At 28.0% G+C, this 22,219-nt stretch overlaps 3 protein-coding genes across 3 annotated transcripts; 2 read left to right on the forward strand and 1 right to left on the reverse strand.

Moving 5' to 3' along the window:
* The first annotated feature begins 5,211 nt into the window (after positions 1–5,211).
* Positions 5,212–5,931, forward strand: LOC119369791 (uncharacterized). Its single transcript, XM_037636510.2, has one exon. The coding sequence runs from the start codon at positions 5,259–5,261 to the stop codon at positions 5,766–5,768; it is 510 nt and encodes a 169-aa protein (XP_037492438.1). The 5' UTR covers positions 5,212–5,258; the 3' UTR covers positions 5,769–5,931.
* Positions 5,932–6,015: 84 nt separating this feature from the next.
* On the reverse strand, positions 6,016–8,937 carry HVA22J (HVA22-like protein J). The gene is made up of 7 exons (XM_012218959.4): positions 8,513–8,937; positions 8,348–8,416; positions 8,054–8,152; positions 6,966–7,022; positions 6,816–6,879; positions 6,513–6,737; positions 6,016–6,321 (listed from the first exon to the last, which is right to left on the reverse strand). Exons 2-7 carry the CDS (start codon positions 8,377–8,379, stop codon positions 6,016–6,018), a joined length of 783 nt encoding a protein of 260 aa, XP_012074349.1. The 5' UTR covers positions 8,380–8,416; positions 8,513–8,937.
* A 9,748-nt stretch (positions 8,938–18,685) lies between these two features.
* On the forward strand, positions 18,686–20,251 carry LOC105635838 (large ribosomal subunit protein uL6). The gene is made up of 3 exons (XM_012218961.4): positions 18,686–19,142; positions 19,677–19,799; positions 19,959–20,251. The coding sequence occupies exons 1-3, from the start codon at positions 18,768–18,770 to the stop codon at positions 20,043–20,045; spliced, it is 585 nt and encodes a 194-aa protein (XP_012074351.1). The 5' UTR covers positions 18,686–18,767; the 3' UTR covers positions 20,046–20,251.
* Positions 20,252–22,219: the final 1,968 nt, after the last annotated feature.

The following is a 22,219-nucleotide window of genomic DNA, read 5'->3' on the forward strand; positions in this document are numbered from 1 at the left end:
AATTTTCTATTGACTTATTTTTCTGAACACTCCAAACCAACGAAAAATTGTGGAAAATATTTTCTTGCAAGTTATTTACAGAAACAAACGGAGCCTATGAGACAATTGATTTTCATTTATCTAAGGGTCTCAATACCAGAATCAGAATACGCTCTCACATGATTGTGCTAATATATATAATTTTGAGGGTTTTATTACTATGCAAAGTCAAAATTTTGTAGTAAAATTGATGGAAAAAAATAGTGATATTATAAAAATATATAAAGTTCAGAGTATTTTAATGTAGGCATTGTAGCTATTGGACGTACTCATTAAAATTGAGCGTGCGCAAAACCGCCGATCAAATTGAACCCATCCATTTTGGTTTGGTAAACATATTCAAAGAAAGTTTGGTTTGTTGGATTAATCAGATTTGAATCAAAATTAATGTTGATTTGGCTTGATTTTATGGGATCTAATCGATTACACTTACAATCGAATTGATATGGTAAAAATTGATCAAAACCGACCAAACTGATTAGTTGATTCGAATTGATTCAATTCAAGTACCAGCTTCAGTTTTGATAATATACAATAATAAAATACATAAAATAATAGTATATAAATATATTAAAGGATATTAGTCTTCCAAATAAACTCTAACTAACAGGTCATATAGGAATCCTATAATCCTTATCCTAATATAATTTATCTTGACTCCAATACATATACCCCAAATTGACTCTGAGCGAGGATCAATTCTCAATTCTGATAATTAGTTAAAAAATAGTGCGATGAGCGTGGAACATACCTTCTCCGACACAAATTTCGATACTTATCCATCTTCACAGAGCGAATAATCAAAATCTATATTCTGTACGATAAACTACAAGCGTTTTTTGTACCAATTTTTTCCATGTTCAATTTCAGCGCAGGTAGCACAACCAAATGGAAATAAATAAATTCAGATTTAAGTAGTCCTCAATAAATTCGGACTTAAGTAGTCTTCTAGTTCAAATATAAGCGGTCCTCAACAAATTCAGGTTTAAGCAGTCTTCAATAAATTCGGACTTAAGCAGTCCTCAACAAATTCAGACTTCAACAATCCACCTAAAATGAACTCAGTCCACCTATTCGGAATTAAGTGGTCCACCCATTCAAGCTTAAACAATTTATATTTAAGCAATCATTCATTCGAGCTTAAACAACTCATATTTAAGTAGTCCATCCGTTCAAATATAAATGTTATGCCCGACTCTAATCACCAGAGGAATTGTCCGCTTTGGCCACGGGGTTGTGCCCCGACCTAATCCGGCCAACACATACACCCGCCCTCACGGTTTTGTTCCGCAGGTGAAATGGAAAACTTCCCAGAAGGTCACCCATCTTAGGATTTCCGTTAAGCAAGCACGCTTAACTCTGGAGTTCTTCCAACTCTCAAGCCATTTCACCAAAAGGCGCCTCTAATGATTAGTTTCCCCATTTTCGATATATGATTCGATTCATTCCTGTGTCCCGCATTCCACTACCCTAACTAGCCTGCCATCCTAAAATCGCTTTGCCGGGTCGGGATGTCACAATAAACATTTGTTCGACATAAATGACTAACATTTTCTGGGGACTACTAATAATATACAATAATAAAATACATAAAAGAACAATATAATTATATTAAAGGATATTAGACTCTCGAATAAATTATAACTAACAAGTCATATAGAATTCCTATAATTTTTATTCTAATATAATTTTTCTTAACTCCAATATATATACCCTAATTTACTCCAAGCAATCACCAATTCTCAAATACTCTCAATTTTGATAGTATATACCGGATAGCAAATAAAATTCAATTTCGCATTAGTTAAATTATATATAGTTTTATGGAAGTCTAAATTTTATGAATGTGTCATGTGACTAAGGCTTTGTATTATCTATGAATACCATACAAATCAATTAATCACGTGGATTCCAAATACCAAACATCACATGAAGGAGGAAGCAAAATAATTAGGGGAAAGAAATGAGCATGTGTCTATTTTTATATAAGAGTTTATATTTTAGCAAAGTGAAAACAAAATATGTATTCGAAATAAAATTAATGAACAAGATTAATAAGAGAACAAAATAATTTAATAATTTTGCATTTCTAATTAAAGGAAAGGCAATTGAATTAAATTCAAATAAATAATTTTAAAATCTAAAAAATTGAGAAATAAGCTCACAGCATCAATTGTTAAAATTAAAAGAATTAGCTAAAACTGCAAAATGGTTAAAGTTTAGGGAAGCTTTTTTAGTTATTTAATCTTTTTAGCTGATATGCGTGGTGATGTGATATTATAGTGTCAAAATTTTTAAAAAATGACTAAAATTATAAAAACAATCAAAAATTCAGGATTTTTTTTGGTTGTTATATACTCATTCCATTTTCAACTACTCGTTACATTTCAATATTTAACGTCCTTTAAGAAAATTATATATTTAATTTGTCTAAATTAAAATAAACTATTGAGTGAATTGACTATATTATCCTTAATTTATTATTTAAGTAAAAAATCATTCAATAAAGATCAAGAAAATAGTTTATTATTTGGTAGATTCACAAATGTAACAAATATTTAGGAATATAATACTTTATCAAATATGATAAGTATTTGGAAACTGAGTGAGTAATATAAGTGGGGACGAGTGAGCGAACATTGAGATTGCCAAAAACACTCATGATAAGTTTATGAATTGACAAAAATACCATTACGGATTTTAATTTGATTGATTGAAAAAATAAAGATAATTTAATTTTAATTATATTGAATAAATTTAATTTTCTATTTCAATCTAAATTATATTGAATAAATTAAGAAATTATATTATATATAATAATATAATATAGTTAATAATTTTAATTTTATTATTTGAGAATAAGATAATTTAATTTTGATTCATATAGTAATTTTCTATTTAAATCTAAATTTTATTAGATAAATTAACAAATTATATTTTATACTAAATAAGATATATATTAAAAATGAAAGAAGCATAAAATTTTTAAAAATTTTAATTGTATTGGATGAAAGAATAAAATAATTTAATCTTAAGTAGTCATATTAAATTATATAAGATATGTAATAAATATGGTAAAAATATAATATATTTAGTTATTATTTTAATAAATTTTTAATTTGATTTATTATAATTATTCTCTGCAAGTAACTCATTGCATAAAAAAATAAATATAATTTATTATTATCTATTAAAAAATATATTTTAAGATTTATAATTTAATATATAAACTAAAAAATAAAACTCACAAAAAGTATATATAAAATATAATATAATATAGACATTATATTAGCAAACAATATAATACATTTAAATATTTATTTTTATAAAAAAGCAACTATAAAAATAAAAAGTACAAAATATATATCAAAATTACAAATATATATATATAATACTAGAGTTTCTTACAATTAATTTTTAAAATTAAAATTTAGCTTTTCTAAAAGAAAATAAGTGAAGCATTTGTTTGTTAGAAGTCAATATTCTTATGTTTATTATATTTAGTTAAATATTTTTTAAAAAAAATTATAATTGGTCAAGACTCTTTAGTTTATGGCCACTATCATGAAAAACTAATGATTTTGGCTCACTTGAATATTTGAAATCAAAATAAGGTCTGTATTTTATTATTTTAAGCGTTAAATATTTTCGAATTCCTAAATTATAACCAAATTAACACTTAAATCTCTCGATGTTTGACTAATTATTTTGAAAGACTTAAATTATATTTCTGTTACACTGTAAGGCCCTTCCATCCAAATCGCCGTCTCTTTTCCGATTACATGGGTTGAAACTTCGATTTTAACCTTAATTAAAAGTTAGGGGTTTAGGAATTCAAAGGAGAGAAAATGAAAGGTTGTTTCGGTTGGGATGCAACGCTTTTCCGTTGAAAGCCTTCCTTTTGAATGTTGACTTCTTCTCTTCAGACGCATCTTTGATCCTTCTTCTATTTGATTATCAATCGCAAAATTTAGAGAAAGAAGGTGCCCTACTATTTATACTGCTGCAGTGCTCTCACTCACAAGAAGAAGAAGGTAAGTTTTTCCTTCTATGAAGCAAGCATGAAATATATTACCTTTGACGTTTGATACAATGTTAATGGCATGAACCAGTTAGAAATAGACTTCGTTTCGGTTTTTTTCAGTTTTAAATTGCTTAAAGTTACAAAATTTAGGGTTTTTCTCATAGAATCGGGTTCTAAAACGGCTTTCATTAAAAATTTTCTACAACAACATATCAAAACCCTTGCATTTACTAAATCCTCAACTCATCTTTCCCAAGACATGACGATTACACTAAAATCCACAGCAACAATCAACACAACAACAACGACAAAAATCTTCAAATACCCAACATAACTTTTTAATCCCTCAACCTTCACCAAATCTGCCCAATTGAAGTTGCAAATATCTGAGTTCAACATGCAATCTTGACACTTCATTCTTCAAATATTCTACATCACATAAGTTGCTTCTTTGCCTTGATTCAAAGTCAAATGACTGAACTATTGTTGTTGGATGGATTGAATTCGCTGGCTTAGACCACCCTAAAAATGAGCCTCACTTTTTGCTCAAACAGTAATAGTAAAGCCTATTTCTATTCTTTGTCGTTTCTGAGATTCGAATATCTGTCTTCTTCCCACATTTGCAATAATAATTAACGTACCTTCCCTCTCATGAACTCCCAGCTACACTAGATGAAGAGAATGAGCGGCTCATTTGTGAAAAACGTAAATTTTCTAATTTGAAAATTTAGTAAATACAATGGACTCAATTAAGGAAGAAGCCACGTTTATATAGCTTTCACTAAGGGTAGGCTTCTTCATTTTTAAAGTTTTCTTGTTAAAATCGGCTTTTCAGCCCATATAAATAGAAAAGAGGTAGCGCTTGGATATAAGGGCCTCGGAGTATAATGGAAGCATAATTTAGATCTTTCAAAATAATTATTCAAATATTGAGAGATATAAATATTAATTTGGTTATAATTTAGGGACCGAAAATATTTAATTCTTATTTTAAATCTAATTTTTATTTTAGATATTTTCGAACTTAAATTTCAACCTAATATAAGTTTAAAAAATTTAAACTCACAAAAAGATAAAAAAAAAAAAAACAACGGCAACAAAAGCCAATAATTGTGACAAAAAGAGAGAGCGTCTAAGTATATAAATTCTTCAACCTTCGTTCCAAACGCCCCTTTCATTCCCTCTCTCTCTCTCCATGGCTGAAGCAGAGCCTCTACCACCCCTAGCGCCTCCACCAACTCTTCGCCGTAGAAACTCAATTGCAACTTCCGTTGTAATCCCTACTCAACTCACTCTCCCTTCCAAACCTCTCTACACTCTCAGCCTCCCCACCGGAAACGGCTCCGACTTCGAGCTAGGCCAGCTGGCCTCTTTCAAATCCTCCTTGTCATACACTTCTTTAAAGGACATCCTTCCTTCCACTGCTGTCAACTCGCCAACGGCCGCTCCCTCTGCCGCTGGTTCCGCCTGTGAAATTTCCATTCGTAATCGCCTCGTTAAGCAGGCGGCGTGGGCTTACCTGCAACCGATGTCTTCTTCGCCGGATTCTTCAAGCCAACACTTCCTCCGCCGTCTCTGGCTCCAACTCTCTACTCGCAATCCTATCACTGCTTGTATTCGGTTCATTAGTATTCATATTATTCCTAGTATTACCGGAGCCTTTGATTGGATCATCCAAGCGATTCGGATCCAAATCCATAGGTAGCACTGGCTAACCATTTTTAGTAAAAATTCTAAATATTGTATCTAATCGAGTTGTTGTGCTGTTTAATTTTTTGTAGTAGACTCGTAAAGATTACAAACAAAAACAAAGAAAAGAATGAATCGAATTGAACTCGAAATGGAAAAGAAATACAGAGTTTTTTTTTTTTTTTTTTTTCAATTTTCTCATTTAGTTTTAGAGGAATTTGCCTATTTTTTTACAATCACAGATTACAAATTATCTTTCATCTTCAGTTTTGAATTGGTTTCATACGGCGGAGCCTCAGCCGAGCTTGGTGGAGATTAGCATTGGCGTCGGTTTCAGAGCCGCCGGTGCTTGTGCTTGGGTCCACCGTCTGTAAATATTCTGTTTCTTCATTGAGTTTGACTTGGACGCTATTAGCTTTTGGTGAATCTGTAACTGAGCGGTTGATTCTGCCGCTTGGCGGCGGCGGAGCCCTTGGTGGCCACTTGCTGGTCCTGTGTTTGCTCATTGATGGCGATTCATTTAAACCTGTAGGTGCAGGTGGTGCGCTTGGTTCATAGTCGTCCCTCTTCTGCAAGTTAAAGATCAAATTTATTATTAATTGTGATTAATTACATGGAAGAAATCCAATTTCTGTTGTCTTAGCTTTTGCTATATAAGTATTATTTTTGTAATTAGAATAATTGGGTTGTTGTTTACACTTCATTAACAAAATAAGAATAGTCTCATACCCATCAATCAGATGGAAAAAAAAAATTACACCTTAGTCTTAGTGGTTGTGTTTGTGATAGAAACTTTTCCAGATTGAGCAGCTAAGTATTCAAGAACTTGAAAGAAAGTGGATTGGCCCAGTTTTGTGCAGTTTTGCCAATAGTAAATGGCAAAATCCCAAGCTCTTGCTTTCAACTCCAGTAGCTTCCTATCAATTTCAGTTTCATGCTTTGCTACAAAAGGCCTCAACAGACTTTCATATATGTAGCCAGTTCCCTGCATTAACAAAATTTTACCAATTTACTTCAAATGAAATAAAAATTTCGTCTATTACAGTTATCTGATTTTACCTACTTTTGTTTTTGGATACCATAAGTAGATAAAAAATGCAAGCTTCACTTCTCCGTACATTGGCAGCCTTCATAAAAAAAACAATCATAATTAGGGTTGCAACCTGTGACTTATAAATAGGAATTTCCAAACAATTAATGAAGTTTTGCTCACCATGAAATGAATATGTCACCTATCCTCTCACAAAAAGTAAGGATAGCAATTATAATCCTGCAAAATCAATATCAATTACACTTTTAATTGAAGGCAATTTGATTTAAAGAAAACTAATGGAATTGAAACCTAATCACCTAATTAAGGGTTTGTTCGGTAAAATTAACTGTTTTGACACCCATTAGCTATTTTAATAGTATTTAGCTGTCAGCTACATTCCTTTAAATAACATATTACTGAATATTATAAAAAAAGTTATCTAAAAAAATCCGCTGCTGAACAAATCCTAAATATACTATAGTAGTTGATGAATAAATGGGTCTAACAGTAGATGAGGCAAATTTGACAATTTCTTTTTCGGATATGACTGATGGATCAATTTTCATAACTATATCAAGTTGAAATTTGGAACCGATCACATGATTGCAATTACCAATTTAATTTTTAATCCATACTTCTCTTTAGCTTCTTCTGGCATGAACTACATTACCTTTTTTTTCCTATTCTCGGCTACATTTTCCTTTTTCCATTTTTTTTTATTCTGTAGATATAGAAAGTAAATAGGTTCAAGCATCATATACTATAATTAATAAAAAATTTTGAAAATTTTCACCTTAATAATGGATAAAGACCCATTCTTTTTGTTTTTTAAAGAAAACACTTTAACACACTAACACATACAAATGTCAGGGACAAAGGACCCATTTAAAATTTTTTTTTTTATAAATTAAAAATATATATACAGATACATATCAAACTATATAAATGGATAATTCAATTTAATATTTATTGAAGAATTTATAATGATTTTTTTTTCACTTCAAACAGAAATTTAAATATGCACCCATATCTGATAGACCTATTATAAACAACTCACTTTACTTGACAATTCTATTGCAATTCTAATTCCTTGGCATATTGTAGGCAACTTGGACAAAGTAATTATTGGCAAACATAGAATTGTATCCCTATTATTGGCAAATTAGAGAAAGTTATTTCATGCAAGTATTGAATTATACCTTTTTAAGAAAAACTTATACCAAAACTAATTTCAATCTCAGATGAAAACAAAAGATAAGGTGGTTTACCAATATTGACACCAAAATCTAAGTTCTTCAATTTCAACTTTGTTCTTCTCTACTGATTTGAAACATTCAAAAGCTGGGTATGCATACCCAAAAAGCAACCTGCCGAAGATAATAACAATAACAATTAATTAATTAATTAAAAGAACATTCAAATCTCACACCAGAAACAAACATCCATTCAAAAAAGAGAAAAACTAAAGTAGAAAAAGATCAAAAACAAAACAAAGAATCAAAAACCAAAAGGAAATGAATTAACTAGTAATAATCATTGATTAATTAATCAAAATTACATACACAAGACATCTGTTGATGAAATCTCCTAACATTCTTGATCTCTACAACAATCGCCCGCCAAAAATTCCTCTGCAAATTAAAACCATTGAAATCAGAAACTCCTCTCATTGAATCGAATCAATGAAGGAAAATAGGTATTCCATTTCAAGTTTTCCATATCCATACCTGATATATACTGTAAGGCAAAACTTTCGTTTGAAGGAATCGAAGTACTGCAATCAAATTTTAAAAAGAGAAAAACAAAAAAAATTTCCTTTTTAAAGAGAGGGATCTCTGATTCTGCGAATGAAGAGAGAAATGACGAGAATAAAAAAAAAAAAGAAATCCGCAGAAACGTGAGACCAGAGAGGATAGAGAAGAGAAGTCGTCGAATAAGGAATGCGTATATGATTAACTAACTCTGTCTCTCTCTTTCTTTATATATATATATACATATAGAGTAATTAGATAGTTAATTGTATATAATTAAGGAAGAGAAAGAGAAGAGAAGAGTGGATAATAATAATAAAAATAAAAGAAAAATGGAGGAGGGAGAGATTTCTTGGCAGGAACGCTTCTATTAATAAAATACACGCAAGAGAAGGGAGGGAAGGAAGGAGAAGGGATTTCTTGAGATTCTTCTTCTGACGGGTTAAACGGGCTTTGGTGGCAGTTTATGTTTAGTGCTATTGTTGGGGTAGTTTTGTCATTTTATGCCACTCAAATATTGGAGGCAGTTATGTTCTGTTTTGTTCTTTTGGGTAATTTCGTTGTTTTTTTTTTTTTTTGGAAAATAAAAACGGAAAATATGAAAAATTTCTTTTCTTTCTCTTTCTTCTTTAAAAAAAAATATGTTAGATATTTTACTTTAAAAAAATTCAGGTTAAATATTTTTAATGAATATAGTTAAATTTTTTTAATGGAAATTTATTTAATTTTTCTAGACGTATTTTATTAAAAATTATATAATTATTTATATATATTTTTTGACAATCATTAATTTATAGTATTAATTACTCAACTATAAAGGAAATATTACGACAAAGTATTCATGTCCCTCATCCTAATTAGTTTAAAATTAAAATTTAATAATTGGTGTTGTGTTGTTGGAGGAAATACTACACTACTGAAATTGTTAAAATTTTATATTTGACCATAATATAAATACATTTATTTAGTTTTTGCTAATTTATGAAACTATAAAATCATATAAAATAATGTATTTCGTGCACCGTTGTAATCTATACTCTTTTTTTTTTTTTTAATCTAACTTCTCCAATTAATTAGAGATGATAAACAAGGCTTGAAATTGAAAATTGAAATTAGTCATTTCAATTAAAGTTTCAATTAATTATATTTTTATTTTTAATATTATTATTAAAATCAAACTCGTAAACTAAGATCTCAATCCAATTCAAAATAAAAATTATGAAACTAATTTCAATTTAATTTTTTTATTGGTCTAATTCCAATATGAACTGAATCATGACTAACTCTACTATTCAGAAAAGAGATTATTATAAACTTAAATAAGTTTTTCCCTTGAATAAAAAAAAATCAAATAAGTTGAATCTACAAATGTACACCGTGAGTAAAATGAATACAATATTCTCAAGTAAGACTTGAAATAATTTGCTTAATTTTCATTTTCCAATTGCCCAATTTTCAAATAAGCAATTAGGTTTCTAGATCGTTTAAACCATGTCCTCAATTTCTCAACAATGTGCATAACAATCCAGAAACTTCCATTGGCAAATTTGAAACTTCAACTTCCTAATAGAAATTTCTAATGATTTTATTGATATTATATTCTTGTTATAATGACAATTATAACCCATGATTTGTGTTAATGCCTTAATTAGCATTTGGCAATGACCGTTGGATATTGGACTTTGTCAAGAGACCAAAAGTGTGAAATCTGAATTGAAGGGTCAAAGTCAACTAATTAAAAAATTGCTGGTATTTATTTTCGCGGGTAATTTACATTGGAATCTTCGAACGGGGAAAAGGGTGATTTCGACATTTTGTAAATCGTTAGAGCCATCTTTTTTGATACGATAGCGAGGACTTGCTTCGAAATAAAAAGCTCATGCGTGTCACTAAACTCGTCTGTTAAAGACCAATCATAGAAGATTTCTTTTTCGTTATGGTTAAAGAATCTTTCAGTTTTGAAGTGAATTGCTTTTATTTAATTTTCATGTCAGAATAATAATTTTTTTAAAAAAGTACTCTTTAATGTTAATATTTATTTGGCACATTAAACTGAGATATTAAAAGAATAAATAGACATTATTTACCGTTAGAGGCGACGCCAGATTATATAAAATGGAGTCAATTAACCTCACTCAATTTTTAAAAAATATCTATAGAATAGGGTTAAATTAATAAAACAAACTTTAAAAAATGAATATTAAATGATAAATTTTAGATTTTTTAATTTAATTGACTCCACTAAATATCAAATTAAATAAATGATCCCATTGAAAAATTTTTCTAGTTCCACCATTGTCTATTATAACTTCTATTTCTAGAGGTCCCTTAGACAGTAAGAGCATTTATCACTCTATAGTGATTGATTACATATTTAGTTGCAGGCTTGGAAAAGAAAAGGAAAAAAAGATGATGGAATGATTCAAAACTAGTGTATTGAAGAGAAGTTTTAAAATTCAAAGTCTATAAATAGACTTTTTAGTTACATAATCATTCACACCTTCTAATCTATATGATACATCAATCACAATCTTGGAGATGTTCTTAGAGCATTATGGATTGCTCTTATTTAATTGTCACATTAGAAAAATGAAAAGGTTTTTTAAAAAATACTTTCCAATGCTTAACGTCTATTCGATGTGTCAAAAAAAAAAAAAAAAAAATAGACGTTGTCTACCACAACTTCTATTTTAGAAGGTCTGATAAACAATATGGACATTTATTGCTTTTTAGTGATTGATCACATATTGAATTTTGAGCCAAAGAAAAAAGAAAAAAAGAGGATGGAGAGGATCTAAATTTAGTGCATCAGAAAGAGATTTTTAAAATTCAATATCTATATTCACACTTTCTATTCCATATGACACATCGGCCACAATATATATTAACATTGAAAATGCTCGTGCTAATGTGAATTGCTCTTATTTAAATTGCCATATCAAAAAAATGAAAAGATTTTTTAAAAAATGCTCTCCAATGTAATGCATATTTACTTGTTAAGCTGATGTGTAAAAAACTAAAATAAACATCACCAACCACATCTTTTATTTTTAGAGGTTTACTGCTCTATAGTAATTGATTATATATTAAATTATGGACAAAAAAAGAAAGAGGATGAAAAAGATCTGAAAGTAGTGCATTGAAGATAGATTTTTAAAATTCAACGTTTATAAATATACATTCAGTCACATTACCATTTACACTTTCTATTTCATACGACACGTTAGCCACGATTCACGTTAAGATTTGAGATGCTTTTATATATTTCTTTCTAATGATTTTAAGATTGTTGCGTATTCTATTTTTTAAAAAAAAAGTTTTAATTTAATAACATGGGAAATCTATTTAATAAAGAACTTAAAATTGCAGTTGTTTAACGAAATTTTTAAAGTATATAATTTTATATTAATTTTTTGAAAAAACTTATTATTCAATATACAGAATTCAAGAACTATATATTTAAAAAAAAAGAATAATTTTGTCCACTTTTCAATAGAAAATTTCCTTCTCAAAATTTAACTCTTATCAAATTATATAATTTAACGCTTATTAATTTAAATTTGCGTGTAAAAATTACATTGGTTTTTAAATGAAATTTTTTTTTCTTTTCCCTAACATGTGCTTTTTTTTTTTTTTTTTTTAATGAAGGAAAAGCTTCCTTTCATAGTGAATTAAAAAGAAAATAATACAAGCTATTACAAATGACTCAAGTGGTATAACATATTTAAGTTTGGTAAATGGTCTCTGCAAGATGAAGATTCGATCCATGTAAAAAACATTCGACGAAAATCATAAATCTCAAAATGAGATTAATTACGCAGTTATAGATCTTGAAACAGGAATAGTTGGGTAGTCACAAACTTTAAAAATAGAAAAATACTTGCTTTATATATAAAATTAGCGTCTAAAATGCAAGATTTATCCTTAATGTAAATATAGTAAATACATAAAAACTAAAAAGCGGTAGAAATTAAAGTTTAAAATACAAGATTTATTTTTAATATTTGATTCCATCAAATTGTTTTATCCTTCCATCTATTTTTTATACTTTTTTTTTTTGTTAAAAACCCTAGAAATAATTACTACTTTATACTATATTTTATCAAGACGAACTATTTTGTCCTTCTTATTTTAAAAATACAATATATTATTCCTAAAAATATAAGGTAAAAATTAATGTAAAAAATTAGAGACAATTGTCACGTGTTAATTATCATGATCTGTGCTTGTAATGTTTTTTGAAATATTTTGATTTAATTATTTTTTTCCTACTAAAATTTATCATTTTTAATGGATATTTTAAAGTGTCGAGTACTATAATTTATTTATATAATTTTCTTTTGTTAACATCTTAATTTAATTAATCTTCCTTAGTATACTTTATTTTATTTTTTTAATTAGATTGATCTTGAATTGTTATTTTACTAATAACGAGTGCAATAAAAGACTAAATTGCCATTAAAAATTTTCAAATTTGAATTTCTTTAATTAAATAAATATTAACCAATTTAATGGGAGTTGCTTATTTGTATTGCCATAATATTAGTTTGCACACTTCATCTCCAATGATCAATTTCTGGAACAAATAAAGAAGCAAGGAGCCAAAGAAATAATAATGTTGAATCTTCTAAGGCTCCATTCCTTTTTTCTTTTTTCAATAAATTATTTTGTTAGTCCAACTTTTGGCAAGCATAATTGGCAGCTATATTATTGGTTTTCTTATTTTTCTCACAATAATTTCTTAAGAAGATAGATTTCTTATTATGAATTTTCTTTTTGAGAAAATGAAAAAAAAAATTCCAAACGTTTTGTATTATGCATAAATTATTATTATTCCTACATGTGCCGGTTAAATGGAACATAACATTAATTAAAATATTATTTACATTAAAAGTTATTAAATAGTTTTGATGATAGTTCTTGAAAATGCATTATTAATAATATTTTTATTTTGTTTTATAGACATAATGTGGTAGATAATAGTTTCTTTATTTTAAAATATAATAATTATAATATTTTATAATATAGTAAGCTCATAATCTAAAAAATATAATATTATTTAGTGCAATTGTAATAGTGATAAATGCAATAAATTATTACCAATTAAAAACAAAACTAATAGAGATCATACTTGTGATGAAATTGTGTGTATGATTCTAATGCTGCTCAATTATTATTATTATTATTTAAAATACCAACTTACCCCCATAAAATAAATATATAATTTACTGTTTAATACTTATGTTCTGAAATATTTATATATCAGGCAATCCTTATATATATATATATATATATATATATATATATATAGTGTTTTAAAATATGAAGAAAAAATTATAAAAAAGGGAAAACATAAAAAATAAGAAGTCATTTTCCTTTGTCTGTCCATCATTTTATAAGATATAAACTTATAAAATAGGCAATCCAGTGTGATTTGGTTGATTTTTTAAAAAGTGTGAATGGTAAGAGATCTTGAATTTGAGTCATCTCGACCACAAGAGTTCGCACCAATTTGGTGAGTCAAGGGGAGAGCTACCTTTATTGCCGTAATCTATCGTGTTATTTCGGGTTATTGAGGCTCATAATGAATAGAAAAACTTATAAAATCGGATAATAAAAGCTAATTAGTCAATTATGTTTAGTTTTGTTAGGCTTTTTTTATTTATTTAGAGAGTGAGAAGTCTCAAATTCGAATTCTTTTGACCACAAAAGTCTATAATTTTGATGAATAAATAAGAGAAATTTGGTGAGTAAAAGATAAGGAATAACTTATACTGTGTAACCTACAATGTTCTTTTTGCCTGTTGAACCTCTGTACAGAAAAATTAATGGTAAGGAATAACTTTTTTTTTTCCTTTTCCAATTTTCCTCTTAAAAGTTTTCTACGATTTACATGTTTTTATTGTACAGTCAAGTCTTCCATTTTATTTATTTATGATGTTAACACTGGAATAATTAACGAGACTGACTCGTTCAAGTCTTCCATTTTATTTATTTATGATGTTAACACTGGAATAATTAACAAGACTGACTCGTTAAATATGTTAGGTCAACCCTTTAACCAACCAATCTCTAACGATGAAACTAACATATGAATATCTCCAACTGAGTTCATAAGCTAGTCATCGTACTGGAAAAATAAAATAATATATTATGAAGACGTGAAGACCTTACAATATATTTATATTAATTGGGTAATTAAATATTTAATTTTAAATAAAACTATTTTAAGTACGGTGTTAGTTGGGTAGTTTAGCTTAATCCCTTGGAAGTATCCTTCTGATTCCCTTTCCCTTGATTGTTTTATTTTTGTTCTACAGAGATAAGGATATAAAAATAAATTAGATTTTATAAGTTCATAGCAAATTAATCAATATAAACTCAAGTTTATAAGGTTCGGCTTTTATTTATTTATATATTTTTCTCTTATATCAAATATCAAAAATGATATTTATATTTTCTATCATTTTGTGCATGTATTAGAAATTGTTTATAAAAATCCTCGAACTCGTAAATTTTAAGGTTAATATATAATCCGATCGAGTTTTAAATAAAAATTTATTGACCTCCAATTAGTGGCTACTATAATCACAAATTATAAATTATAAATCTAAAATCAATTCCATTGAAATTTGATTAAATAAAATGAATTTGGAAGAAAATGATGTCTCTCACTTATAATAAGATAATAAAACTATTAATCTGATTGAAAAATTACCAAATTAGTTTGACTAAATTAAACTGTTTGAAAATGAATAAATGACGTTTTGGGTTAAGCGGAGAAGCAAGTGCCAAAAAAATTCCATAAAATTAAAATATATAATATTGATTAGTTATTGGTAGGGCATCCATTGGGTAGCAAATAGATCAATTTTTGTCCCTAAAATGAAATCATTGGAAAGGCAGATTTACAAGTTAAAGGCAGCAAGTTATTCATTTCTTAATAAGATCAATTAGAAAAAAAAAAAAATATATATATATATATATATATATCATATACAAATTAAGTGGTGACGTTGAGTTACGACTTTTATATGACCCACTTAATTAAATTTTTTATACATGTTGTAATCATATAATTTATTTAAATTTTGTGTCATATTAGAATTCAAATATTTGACGTGACTAATGAAGTTCATGTTAACTCTAATCGCATTACCATTTTAAGTCAATATAATGCAAACACGATCCATCAATCTATTTTGACATCCCACATACAGGAGTTTGCATTCTGACGGTTCGGTTTCAAAATTATATATTTTTGATAATTGATCCAAATCATTCTAGAATAGAAATCAAATCAAATTGAATCGTACTTTTTGATTCGGTTCGGTTATTTGAATATCCAAACTTTTTTATTTCATATTAAATTTTAAATGTTGGCCAAAATCTGAAAATTCTAAGTTAAAATTAAAAGGTATAGTTGGTGCAAAACCATGCTGTATTCAAACTTGGTTCATCAAACTTTCTTTCTCTAAAACCAAATTAAACCTAAAAATCAAAATTTCTTCAAATTAAAAACCATATCCGAATTAAATAACCGAAAAACTGAACCAAATAATCAAACTCTATTGATTCAGTGCAATTTTTTATTTTTTCTAAAGTTTATTCATCCCTCCCTGCAGATGTATGGATAGACATTGGTATTCATATAAATATAGATGTAAATAAATATTAATTTACTTTCCACAGTCTATTATAAAAAAATAAAAAATTGTCAAAAAATAAATTAATAAATAAAGAGAGGGAAAAATTTTTTTAACTTTGTTTTTGTTTCAATTTATATATAGATATAATTATAGAATATAGATTATCCGCAACAAACTCTTTGTTCAAATCAATTAATAAACAGAAACAAAGAAAAAGCGAAAATAATTCATTAGGAGACCATCTGGATCTGGGTTTCAAACTGGGCCTGCCACATAGTCCGTATTCAGAATTTGACCCAAGAATGCGATGATGCGAACCCATTTGTCTGCTCCATGAACCCACGAGGATGATGCAATCATTCTTTAGACAATAAATGTAAATTGAAAAAGCTGAAATTTTGTAGATGCAAATAATCAAAATGAAAATTAAAATCGAATTAATAAAAATCGATTTAAAATAAAACTAAAATTGATTATCAAAAATCTCAGATGTAGTTCAGTAATTCGATTTTTTTTTTTTTTAAATGTCGTGTCTTCCAAATCATTTTTTAAAGAGATTTCACTTTTTTTTATTTAAAATTTATATTTTGTGATTATATTTAGAAGATCTAACAAATAAAAGTTTCATAATGTAGTGGGATAAGTAGCATTTTTGAAAAATCAAAATAAGGAGAAAATATAAATAGTATTTTGATTAAAATGATATTACTAAACACTTTATAGGTATGACCATGGTTCCATAATCATGGATTTTAGTTTCAAATCCGTCACCATTTATAACAATGATGGACTAGAATCGAACTATTTTTACATAATTTTTAAAATGATCTTGGACTTGCCAATTTCACTTCCACTCTTATTTAACACAAAATTAAATAATCTTTTTCAAACTTTTTGATTTTTACTAAAAGTTTTAAAATTTATTTTAAAAATTATAACAAAAGATAAAATTTTCAAAATAAATTGAGAATTGAAAAGATTTTTTAGAGCTTCAAACCGGAAACCATTTATTTTAAAATTGTTTGTTTCGGTTTAAAAAAAAAAAATGAAGAATTCGAACTATAACATGAACACTTGATTTCAGTTACCTTTGAAATCGAAAAGTATAGTCATAATTCAATTCATTTTAAGTTTAAGAATCGAAATCAATGGAACCAAATTTAAAACCAAATGATAATTCAATTTCAGTTTTGAATCTTCAATTCTTCAATTATAGTTCCAATTTTAGTTTCAGTTCTCCTGTTAAAAATGAATTCATTATTCTCCACATTGATACTCCATTCTTTTAAATTGAAAACACAGAAATTTAATAATAATAAAAAAACATAGAATAGAATCGATAAATAATAAAGAAATACACAATCTATTAGAAAATTAAAATCGATTACATAATAGAAATTGACTTGCTCAAAATTAAAGATAGAGAAAATAGATTAATCCTTCATTCCTTGAGACAAGAAAAGCAATGGAAACTATTATTCGATAAACAAAATAGTAGGACGGTGATGAAAATTGAGAATGCAGTGCAGAAAAAAAAGAAATTTGAAATTTGATTATCTTTATCTTTGTGATTATGTGCTTGTTTTAAACTATAGATTGACGTAGTCTTGATGTTGGTTAACATTATTAATTATAATTATTAGTAATTACAATACTATTTCTATTTTTTAGCAAGATAATAATTATTGTTAGAATTATTTATTATAATAATATTATATATAATATTAAGGACACATGTTATTAGAAACGTTATATTTACGAAGTATAATATATTAAAATATTAATGATAATTAGATTAATTATAAGTATAGAATGAAATATAATAACAATACAAATTATGATTAGAAAAGCTATAATTAAAACACTATTAGATACTAAAACAGTTATATGTTTAATTAATTGTAATTTTATAATAAATATAAACAATTATACATACAATTATATATATATATATATATATATATATATATATAATATTATTTAATAATTCATAAGTTATAATATAAAAAAGATTATACAGGAAAGATGTGTGTCTAAACTGAAAATTGGTTTAAATTTAAGTTTTCTCATAAATATCAAATTCATCACTAATTAATAAATATAATATCTATTAATATTTATTACTAAATAGTAATATAATTTTTAATTAAAATAATAAACTTTAATAGTTTTTATAAAGTTTTAAATAAATAACATATTTAAAAATTAAAAATAGGTTTAAATTTAATTTTTCTCCATAAAAATCAAATTCATTATTAATTAAAAAATAGAATGTATTTTAATATTTATTACTAAATATTAATATAATTTTTAATTAAAATAATAAAATATAATAGTTGTGATAAAGTTTTAAATAGATAATATATTTAAAAATAAAAATGCATATTTTTATTTGGTTTTCAATTTGGTCCGGTTCGGTTCCACACTTTGGTTCGGTTCAAATGAACCATTCATAGCGAAACCCTAGCTGGCTATTTGTAGCTGTATATAAGGTTACAAGAACAAGAAAACCTGTTAGGGTTTTTGGTGCGGCTTCTGAACATTTTCGAAATCAGGTTAGTTCACATCCGGAATTTACAAAGATGAAGACTATATTGTCATCGGAGACTATGGATATACCCGATGGCGTTAAAATCAAAGTTAACGCCAAGGTTATAGAGGTAGAAGGGCCTAGAGGCAAGCTCACTCGCAACTTCAAGCACTTGAATCTTGATTTTCAGCTCATCAAAGATGAGGCCACTGGGCAACGGAAACTCAAGATCGAAGCTTGGTTTGGATCCAGGAAGACCAGCGCCTCCATTCGCACCGCCCTCAGCCATGTTGAGAATTTGATCACAGGTGTCACCAAGGGCTATCGCTATAAGATGCGATTTGTCTATGCTCACTTCCCTATCAACGCCTCCATTACCAATTCCAACACAGCTATTGAGATCCGCAACTTCCTTGGCGAGAAGAAGGTATTTCTATCTTCTCATTTTCTAAGTGTTATTAATATCCATTTCTGTTAATGGATGAATAATGAGATATCCGAACTATTCAGATTGGCATACCCATAGGGTTTTCATATGGAATGAATTAATTTTCATTAAAAAATAAAGTAAATGAACTTTTCAGTGTTTGTAATACCTCTATAATTCATTTTAAATAGATAGCTTTATTACATGGTACCTAGAATTTATTTGCCCTTGTAGTCTACCTTTGTTAATTTTAGAATTCATTTGCAAATTCTATCAATTTTATTAGAATTTGATTCAAGCTAATTCCATAGGATTAAATATATTTAGTTCTAAATGATGTTTCGTTTATAGCAAATATGAAATTTGCATGTGAAAATGAATTTCATACTTCATGGAACATAAACTATATAGGGTTTTGTGGGTTTTGGACTAATGGAACACTGGAAATCCAAATATATTATAACACAGAAAACATACCGACTCTCTTTGTAAGATTATTTGATTTGTGGTATCTTACTGTATTTGGTTGTTCAGGTCAGGAAAGTTGACATGCTGGAAGGTGTCACTGTTGTTCGGTCAGAGAAGGTTAAGGATGAGTTGGTATTGGATGGCAATGACATAGAGCTCGTGTCACGTTCTTGTGCCCTCATAAATCAGGTATCTTTATCTTTCTCCTTCAAGCTTTTTTTTTTTATTTTTTGAGAACATTTGTTGATGTATATCTTCTGTGGTCATGCTTAATGTACACTAGCATAGAATCAATTCTTTCTATATGAATGATTCTTACACTCTTGTATTAACCTTTGTTTTTGACAGAAATGCCATGTGAAGAAGAAAGATATTAGGAAATTCCTTGATGGCATCTACGTCAGCGAGAAGGGCACTGTAGTTGAAGAAAATTGAGAGCAGTAGTTCTACTTATCTTTATTATTGCTTTATTCAGGGGTTTATAGTTTTTGTTATCTGAATGTAAGGATATATTTTTGGTTGTTTTCTAGGAATTCTTGAATTACCAATTTTTGATAATTGCAACCTGTTATGTTTTATGTGTTGGATTGCTCTTGAATTTTTTATCTATGAAGACGACCTCTACGCATTTCGGAAGTGAATTATGGGAAATTCTTATTTGTTGGAATGGATTGAGATTAAACTTCAGTTTTATTCGTTACATTGTGAACATGGTGTGGCTAAATATATTAGCGTCATGGTTGGTCTACTCTATGCAATGTGTACTATGTGGGTTTACTATGAGTGTATACACATGCTATGAATAATTATAATTTTAGTTATAACTGATTAAGGAAAATTTATTTATTTTTATATTATTTCTTAAATTGCTTCCATTTGGAATGGATATGTTGCAACTGGAAAGATGCTCCATGTTTTTTAAGCCTTCTTTGGGAAGAAATTATCATCTGGCTTTCATCGGCCGTGGTACAATACAAGTGTGATGCTCTTTTCTAGTTGTGTATCACAACTTATCTTTTGAAAGAAAGTATTTAGCTTGAGCTGCAGCCTTGGAAGTCAAACTCTGGAGGTTGCTAGTGCGTGCTTATGAAATTGCAGTCTATTGTTGGTGATGACAGTAAGTTTCTCAAACGCTTCATGTGCCTTACTACTATTGGTTTGATCTGAGTGTCTCTTTTGTGTGCTAATCAAAGTGCAAGTTAGTTGCTGCTTCGTAATCAAAATCCAAATTTAAGGTAGCATTTTGGGTTCTTTAGACAAGCCTAGGTGTGTTACTAATGTTGAGGCTAAAGCGCTATGATCTTTTATTTATTTATTGAAAAAAGACCTAGTTGGGTTGAAAGGTTGCAGATTTTTGGTCTTGAAACTAACAGTCAAAAGAACATTTTTATGTGGTAGTACTTGTCATATTGCATGCATCTGAGGTCAGACATCTAGGCTCAACCTTTTGCAAGTGTCTGAAATTGGAATTAAATCAGCGTGGAAATGGTTTTGCTTGTTCTTTTTTGAAGATAAAGATCCGACCTTTTGTTTCAGAAAATATTTTTCTTGGAAGAGCTAGATGTCATTCATGTTTACTTTCACTTGTGAAATTTGCTCAATGCGATGCAATGTAATTTATTTTGTATATTTTAGTTTTTTGCATTTATTTTTGTATGTGTTTCCTCTTTGGTTGACTAGTGAAGTTCACTAGTAGCATGGATGGTTGTTCTCATCACAGCAACAAATTGATCACAAGGTATGCTTCTTCTTTCTTGACCGGCTTTCACCTTAACTGCTGGTGTATTCTAGGATTTGAGACTGTTTTCTGATAGCAAGCCTATGTCCTGCTAGGATGAAGGCTCTGGATGTGGTTTGTGTGACACAGTTAAGACTCTGAAATTGGAATCTACCTCAATGAGAATGTTCCATAAATCGTTAATTAAATTAGGCATTAAGGAACGTTTTTCTTTGGGGTGCCAACAGTTCAAATAAAAGCATAGATGGGAGTTGAATGCTATAAGTGATGTCTAAATATTGTAAAGAGCCAATGATCAAAGGGAGAGTCAAGAAACCATAAAAATTTAAATTTCTTAGGATTTGTTTTGATACCTGGAAAATTTTCGAGTGATGCTATTCGGCTCATGGTGAGCTTGCTCAATTCCACTTTTTGCATTTACAAGGACCAAAATGTCTTTAGGCACGTTTGAGAAGATTTTGGTGAGAAAATTTTGTTAGGCAAAAGGAAAAGGTTGCGTTTACCCTTTGTGGAAAGAACAATAAGGAAAATATTGGAGGAAAGAAAATGACAGAAGAAAGAATTGTTTGCTTTCTTTTCATAGTTATTTTCCACACTATAGTTTGGATTTGGATATAATGAAAAATAGAATATAAATTTATTTTCCTTTGCTTGAAACAGAAATATTTTAGGAGGAAAATAAATTTTATTTTTAATATTGACGATTGGATCCTTACAAAATAAATGTTATTATTGAAATTGACAATTATATTCATACTTAAATTTTGGGTATTTAAGAAAGAATTAAAGTTTGTCAATTAACTTGGAGTATTTGGATAATTTAATAAAAATGAGTGAAATTTCTATTTTTTTTTTCCATTATTTTCTCTTC

The sequence above is a fragment of the Jatropha curcas genome, chromosome 2 (genome assembly GCF_041381405.1).
Source record: "Jatropha curcas cultivar XTBG-Jc1 chromosome 2, XTBG_Jcur_1.0, whole genome shotgun sequence".
Taxonomy (NCBI): Eukaryota; Viridiplantae; Streptophyta; class Magnoliopsida; order Malpighiales; family Euphorbiaceae; genus Jatropha; species Jatropha curcas.

Bases quoted from the DNA above. Each gene is read 5' to 3' on its own strand.
- LOC119369791 (XM_037636510.2), top strand. From the start codon at position 5,259: ATGGCTGAAGCAGAGCCTCTACCACCCCTAGCGCCTCCACCAACTCTT.
- LOC105635838 (XM_012218961.4), top strand. From the start codon at position 18,768: ATGAAGACTATATTGTCATCGGAGACTATGGATATACCCGATGGCGTT. The intron at 19,143-19,676 runs GTATTTCTATCT...TTGGTTGTTCAG, and splicing joins ACTTCCTTGGCGAGAAGAAG to GTCAGGAAAGTTGACATGCT. The intron at 19,800-19,958 runs GTATCTTTATCT...TGTTTTTGACAG, and splicing joins CTTGTGCCCTCATAAATCAG to AAATGCCATGTGAAGAAGAA.
- HVA22J (XM_012218959.4), bottom strand. From the start codon at position 8,379: ATGTTAGGAGATTTCATCAACAGATGTCTTGT. The intron at 7,023-8,053 runs GTAAACCACCTT...TTGATTTTGCAG, and splicing joins AGATTTTGGTGTCAATATTG to GATTATAATTGCTATCCTTA. The intron at 6,880-6,965 runs GTGAGCAAAACT...TTTTTTATGAAG, and splicing joins GGTGACATATTCATTTCATG to GCTGCCAATGTACGGAGAAG.